This window comes from Rutidosis leptorrhynchoides, chromosome 7 (assembly GCF_046630445.1).
Source record: "Rutidosis leptorrhynchoides isolate AG116_Rl617_1_P2 chromosome 7, CSIRO_AGI_Rlap_v1, whole genome shotgun sequence".
NCBI classification, from domain to species: domain Eukaryota; kingdom Viridiplantae; phylum Streptophyta; class Magnoliopsida; order Asterales; family Asteraceae; genus Rutidosis; species Rutidosis leptorrhynchoides.
Window position 1 is genome coordinate 177,001,210 of NC_092339.1, and position 8,038 is coordinate 177,009,247.

The window sequence follows — 8,038 nt, forward strand, 5'->3', positions numbered from 1 at the left end:
CCACCCGAGGGTGAAGTTTCGAGGTGTTAAGATGCCACCCGGGGGTTAGTGATACGAGTGCTAAGTACACTAATGTATGTTGTGAGCTCCGATGGCCTTTCGCGGGCGCCATTCCCTTGTACGATTGGTTAACCATGGTTATGTGTTGTAGTGTAGCATATTATATTGTTCGATTTATATGCTATTGTTTGTGCTAGCTTGCGTATTGGAGATTTAGCGTTATACTTTGTGATGGTATGCTAATTATATTGCTAGCGTGTATGCGGTAAATGTGTAAGTGATTGCAAGTAAGTAGGTTATATATGTATGTGTATAATTATTGCATTCACTAAGCTTTATGCTTACCCCTCTCGTTGTTTACCTTTTTATAGGTATTGTGTTATGAAGCTAGCTAGTTGTTAGACTAGACGCTTAGGAGCGCTTGGGCTCGATAGGGTAGCTTTTGGAGATTTGGACGCGGATGGGGGATTTGGTGGTCCCCGGGATTATGCTCTTGGTATTGGGTTGGGTTATTGAGTCTTAACCCGTATTTGTCATGTAAACACTTTTATTTAATGTTTTGTTGATGTAAAACTCGATTGGGTTGTTACAAAGCGTTTGGTTGTTAATTTAAAGTGTTAAATGTGTTTTGAAATGAATTGGAGCTGATCAGGTCTGCTGAACGCCGTCCAGATGGGATGGACGCCGTCCAGTATAACGTGGGTTGGGTGTTTTCTGTCTCAGAACACTTTAGTGTAATTGGACGCCGTCCAAGGATTTGGACGCCATCCTGTCCTTTGTTACTGGACGCCGTCCAGATGGTCTGTTATAAAAAAAAAAAAAATTTAAGCCGTGTTTTTGGTAAAACGATGTCGGGTTGTTACAATTTACTTTATATGTCTTATTAAAATTAGAAAATCCCAAAATAAATATTCACTACTCCCTAACTATCTTAGGCTTAAATATAGGTTCGATTCTACTGATATATCTCAAAAATACGACTCTAGGTCATTCTTCCCTTACTTATAAGGAGTAGTAAGATTTAGGCCCCGCTAAATACAAATTTAAAACAGTACCCTCTCCCACGAGTGGCTGATCCTGGCGAGCCGCGGCCCAATGACACCGCGCAAATAAAAACCGTCCGTTTCGACCATATCACTCGCGCGGTTGACTCAACAGTAGGGGTATTTAAGTGTTATGTTCTTCATTTTAGGTTAAGCCTCTCATTACTCACACATCACTCAGATCTGGTAGCCTTATCCGATTCTCTCTCAACCTAAATCACTCAAGAGGTGAATAATAGCTCTAGGTGTTAATTTAATCACACAATCCATTGTTGTGGTTTGACTAAATTAATCCCAAAAAGCACAATATTCACTAGATTGGTTTGATTCACTAATTTTGCCTTTGTGTGGATTAAACCTGTTAATTTCGAAGTTCCTAGTCATGTTTCATCACCACTCAAAAAAGAAACACGTCTTAAGCATCAAAAAAGTGCAAAAAGGCAAGTGACACGACATAGAAATGCCTATACCATTATAAATGGTCTAACTACGTCTGTTCTTCTTTTATGTAATTCTAATCATGTCGTCATCATCAACTAAACCGATCCTACTCAACTCAAGTGACAGTGCGACATTCGAGGTTGATGTAGCTGTTGCAATGCAATCTACAACAATCAAAAACATGATCGAAGACGAATGTGCTGATTCCACTGTACCACTACCTTATGTCTTAAGCAAAACTCCTACAAAAGTTATCGAGTACTGCAAGAAACACATGGAACCAGAAAACAACGCTGATAAGGATTCCAAAAAATTGAAGGCGTTCGATTCAGAGTTTATTAAAGACGTTGATAAAGAAACCCTTTTTGATCTTATTCTGGCTGTTAATTTTTTGAACATCAAGGGGTTGTTTGATCTGACGTGTCAAGCTGCTGCTGATATGATCGAAGGCAAAACTTGTGAAGAGGTTCGTAAGACATTCAACATAAAGAATGATTTTACTCCTAAAGAAGAGGAGGAGGTTGGTAGGGAGAATGCTTGGGTTTATGAATAGTTAGCTTTAGTAGTTTGGAATTTTGATTATATATATATATATGTGTGTGTGTGTGTGTGTGTGTATGTGTGTGTGTGTGTGTGTGTGTGTGCGCATTCAAATGAGAACATTCTCATTTTATATAAATGGTGAGAACAATTATTGGCCACACAATTTTAAAACTAACTAATAAAAAGTGTAACCACCTTATTAATCGGAAAACAGTTTCAAAGGTAAACGGGTAAATGGATTATTCTCAAATTTTTTGAATTAAACTTCACTTGCATCGTAAATAATAAATTAATAATGGTTAACTTTTACACACTTGAACTGTAATATATTATTAATTAATAATGGGTTATATTTTTATCTTTTCATCGCATCCTATTATTAACTGGTTACTGATGTATTAAATATCATATGCATCCCTTTATTATTAATATATAATATAATGTGTGTAATATATGTAAACGCATGCATCGTCGTTGTAAAAGTGATGCATGGCTGAGTAAACATTTAAAATCATATATATGCATCCTTATCGACTTGTCATTGTAGAATCTCTTGGATCTCTTGGATTAAACGAATTAAATTATCTGACCCACTAATATTATAAATTCCTACATTTGTTAATTTGTTATTGCATCCCTTTTTCGTCATATATGAATCACGCATTGGTTATAAGGATTCTCCGGTAATTGGGTTTGCATCTCGTGCTATATTTGAAATCAAGAAAATAATATGTGCTTAATTGTTTTTTTTAAGCATCCATATGTTTTATTGGTACCGGAAATAAGAACAAGCAGGTGTATTAGGAGAATTAGAAAATTCCTTTTGTACCCTTTTTTGACTTTATTCAAGTATTTTTGACCAAATAAAATGTGTGGCAATAAGTATTCTCACTATTTATTAAAATGAAAACATTCTCATGGAATGCTAATATATATATATATATATATATATATATATATATATATATATATATATATATATATATATATATATATATATATATATATATATATATATATATATATATATATATATATTCGTTTTTTTAATTTGTGTTTTGATTTTAATTAGTTCGTTTTAATTTGGGGTTTATGATACTAAGATCAATAGCATACATGAATTGTTTTATTTTAATTTTTTTTAAAGACAAACTCACACACACTTAACACGATTATTTACAATAAATCACGAAATATGTCCGCGATGGGACTTGAATCCTCAACCTCTTGGTTAAAAGAGCCACCACGATACAGCTAGGCCAATGGCCATTTGGTATTGTTTTATTTTAATTTAGATTAGATGCTGAGATATAACGTTTGTTTTCATAATAAGATGCTGATACTCTTAAGTATTTCTTTTACACACACGCTTTAATTTTTTTATTTTTTTTTCAGTTTCTACTATATTTTTTTTTAAAGTTTTTTTAATTTTAATTTTTATATGATATTTGATTTGATGGTGACGCAGATAAGTCTACATCCAATATTGGACAAAACAACCTATCATCACATCAACAAAGAAAGGCTAATTTGAACTATGTAAACCTGCGTATGAAAATCATTACATGAGTCTATTTTTTGCAACGTGGTAAGACTTATAGATATGAGAAAATTTGATAAAGATATATAACAGGTCAAAACAGAGGGAATTTTTGACAAATATGTGATTATCAGATTGAAGGGTTCAAGATGCATTTAATCTATTTCGATCTCTACCCGGCCACACGTTTGTTGCAGGCACATCTCACTTCATCTTTTATATATGTATCCCCACTACCCACCCTTAAATAATCATCTGACATTGTTATATGTGTGTTTTTTCTTCAAAGTAGTGGTGATTTTAGTGTCATCCAATATTTCTTTTAGTTAAATGCATTTTACTATAAAAGTTAGCTAGTTATACTTAGCAACGGGTTCAGATGGTGTGGAGTGTGCGCCCGTAAGAGTTGGCTACTAACTGTCGCGTAATTGCGGGGGTCAAGGGGGCTGCGCCTCCTTGTGGAGTTATTCTTATTTCGGTTTTGTCATTATGAATTCAACAACAACACAACAGAAACATACAAAAATCTATCAGATAATTGATTAGTGATTTCGTTGTCAAAAACACTAATTGCGTTCCTGTCTTATCTCTGTAAAGATTTCGTGAAACCAAGTCAATCATTGGGTCAAAGTACTTTATAGAGAAAGTGAATACAAGATTTAAGAATCAATCCGGACAGTCAATTCATACCCAATTTCTAACAAATCTATCAAGTATTCTTATAATCATGTCTGGAGAATTGGTGAACGACATGAGGAGTAAGTTTGCAATACTGGATAAGTTTGAAGGTGTTGATTTTCGAAGATGGCAACAAAAGATGCGTTTTCTTCTTACTAGTTTGAAGGTTGTTTATGTTCTGTCGACCCCCATGCCAGAAATTGCCGAAGATGCAACAGTGGATCAAATTAGGAAAAGGAACAAATGGGACAATGATGACTATATCTATCTTGGCCACATTCTCAATGGTATGTCTGATGCCCTTTTTGATGTTTATCAAAATGTCAAATCTGCAAAAGAATTATGGAATTTACTTGAATCTAAATACATGGCCGAGGATGCTTAAATTAGGAAGAAGTTCCTCGTAAGTAATTTTAACAATTACAAAATGGTGGATTCAAGGCATGCGATGGAACAGTTCCACGAAATTCATAGAATTTTGGGACAGTTTACACAACATATCTGAAAATGGATGAATCCATTTTTGTGTCTTCGGTTATAGACAAACTGCCACCATCATGGCAAGATTTCAAACACATGTTAAAACATAAGAAAAAATAATTGTCTTTGACTGAATTGGTAGGCCACTTACGTATTGAGGAATCAATACAGGTTCAAGAAAGTGGAAAGACTAAGGAAAAGGATGTTGGATCATCCTCTGCCAACATGATTGAGGATGGTAAACGTGAGTGATGTTATGCGAGGTGTATATAAAATAGTTATATTTTTATTGCAAAATGTTATTAAATACGATACAATTTTACACAAGTTATTTATTTATTTATAGAATGGGATATACCTAAACCTTGCTACAACACTTATAGGCAGTATACCTAATCGTAGAGTAGTGTAGTTTTTAATAAGTCTGGTTCGTTCCACAGGGATACAACAAAATTTAACGCTATATTTATTTTAAACTATATTTGTATATATATATATATATATATATATATATATATATAAGTAGTATTATTATTATTATTATTATAAAAGGGGGTTTTTACCGTTTAATGACTGGTTTGTCGATTTTATGTCTTAAGTCGCAATTAAAACCTAATGTAAAATATTAAATATACAAATGACTTAATTTAAAGCGTAAAGTAAATGACGATAAATAAAAGTGCGATAATTAAAAGTACGATAATTAAAAGTGCAATAAATAAAATGACAGTAAATAAAAGTACGATGAAATATGAAATAAAGGAATTATGCTTATTTAAACTTCCGTAATCATGATGTTCGACGTGTTGATTTTAATTTATTACCATGAGTTAATTGTCCTTTGTCCTGGATTATTCGATATGTCCATCTGGTTTTTGTCCATAACAGTCCATCAGTCATAAATATAAAGTGCGAGTGTCCTCGTCAAATTATCCTTATACCCAAAGTCAAATATTCCAACTAATTGGGGACTTAAACTGTAGTAAGGTTTTAATACATTGTTAATGATTACACCAGGTTATGGACTGTGTGCAACTCAAGGTTTTAATACTTTATTAACAATTATACCAAGTGTCCTTGTATGTAATCCACCCCTGTTTTAATGAGTCCATTGACTATTAATCCATCCCCGTGTCCGGTTAAATGAACGATTATTAGTACTTATAAATATCCCGCCCATCGTGTCCGATCGAGTGTATGTGGTTATTTATAATTACCTCAAATTGTAAATCTCTATATTAAATTAACGAACTATCATTCAGTTAAACAAATATAAAGCCCATTAATAGCCCATAGTCCAATTTCCACAAGTGTCGGTCTTTTGTCCAAACCCCAATTATGGTACAAAGCCCAATAACACCGTCTTTAATATTTAGCCCAACATCACGATTACTTCGATTTAAATAAGCATAATAATAACTTAGCTACGAGACATTAATTTAAAAAGGTTGAACATAACTTACAATGATTATTAATAGCGTAGCGTTACACGGACAAAATTTCGACTTAAAAACTTAAAACATTCGTCAACATAACCTTATTATTATTAAACTTTAAATTTAAATTATAATTATAATTATAATTATATATATATATATATATATATATATATATATATATATATATATATATATATATATATATATATATATATATATATATATATATATATATATATATATATATATATATATATATATATATATTTACGTAGATAGAAAGAAGGAAAAGGGATGATAAAATCGATCAGAATACGTGGCCTTTTATAGGTCCACTTTGAACTGTACAGCTCCGCGAGTGCGGAGGTTTTATGCTTCACAGCTCTGCGAGTGCGGAGGTTTGGATTCCGGCTCACCATAGTGATTTAAACGTGGGCTGCTTTTAATTATAATATATAATTATATATATAATTAATTATATATTATATTATATTTTTGTGCATAGTTGACTTGTAATTTTTGGTCCGTTACGTCGCGTGCTGATAGTTGGTTCATGTCTCGGTTCCGAAGTTTTGAACATCTTTTCGTACGTTTTAATATCTTGTACTTTGCGTTTCGTGACTTTTACTCTTGTAATTTCTAGACGTTTCTCATCAATAATTTGAACCACTTGGATTGTACTTTGTACTTTTTAGCTTTTTGGTCGTTTGCGTCTTCAAATTGTCAAATCTATCTTTTGTCTTCACCTTTTATTATTTAAACGAATATCACTCTTAAATAGAACAATTACAACTAAAAGCTTATCTTTCTTGAAGGATAATGCTATGAAATATATGTTCGTTTTTAGCATTATCAAATATTCCCACACTTGAGCGTTTCTTCTCCTCAAGCAATATAGAACTTGAATAAAATCATACTAGAATCACTTCTTTATTCGTCACACTTTGTACATCAGTGATTTCAATACGGCGGTTATGAACAATGATGGTAACGATGTGGTTTACAGTCCCACATGACTATAAAAATTTAGATCCTTTAGGAAATTGGATCTTTATGAAAACATTTGATCTTTTGAAAATTGAATATAGCTTTTACCCTAGATAAGTTTTTTGGAATAACCCTTCACCGGTGTTTGCAATATATTTTTGTGGGTTTTGTGGGTTTCAGATTTGAAAATTTCAGCTCAAAACTTGCGGTTTTGTGTCACCCACTTGCTAACCTTGTATTAGGAAAGCAACACGTCTAGTATACTTGCTCCGTATATTATCTTTCCATAAACTACCATCCGGTTGTAAAGGAAAGCGTTGAACAAGCAACTATTAAGGCAATGTCCCGTGACATGCTTTTGATTATGGTCTATATCGTGTCGGGTGCAATTACTATCCTTTGTAGGAGCAATAGTAAAGATCACCCTATAATTTTTCTGTCTGGCACAAGGTCCTGTCTTCGACCATGCTATGTAACCACCGTTCTTACGGTTGACACCCAATTTGGTTCAGGTGACCTAATGAATTCCGGTGAATTCTTAGGATTTTACGTTCAATGGTAATGAACGCATTAAAAATGGGTTTTCAGAAAACAAATCGGTTTGTAATTTGATCAAAATATGTTCTCGTTCTAGCTCGAGTTTAGATATCATCGAATTCCATGAGTTTGTAATTCTCAATCTTTAAGGTCAATCTCAAGGATTGAGTAATATCAGGCTTAAAAGCTGATTTTTGAATCTTTTAAGGAGATTATCCTTTCTGGGCATCTGATTCATTAGTCTTATAAGCTAATTTTCACGGTGCCCCTCATTGTACGAGACAGATCTTCTCATGGTTAGGATAAGTCTGACCACTTGGCGACCCTGTTTGATGCTGAGGTCCGTGGAT

The 8,038-nt window shown here is 33.1% G+C and overlaps 1 protein-coding gene across 1 annotated transcript; it reads left to right on the plus strand.

Moving 5' to 3' along the window:
• The first annotated feature begins 1,563 nt into the window (after positions 1–1,563).
• On the plus strand, positions 1,564–2,037 carry LOC139858222 (SKP1-like protein 1B). The gene has a single exon (XM_071847074.1). It carries the CDS (start codon positions 1,564–1,566, stop codon positions 2,035–2,037), a length of 474 nt encoding a protein of 157 aa, XP_071703175.1.
• The last annotated feature ends 6,001 nt before the right edge of the window (positions 2,038–8,038 follow it).

Coding starts and splice junctions, on each gene's coding strand:
- LOC139858222 (XM_071847074.1), top strand. CDS start 1,564: ATGTCGTCATCATCAACTAAACCGATCCTACTCAACTCAAGTGACAGT.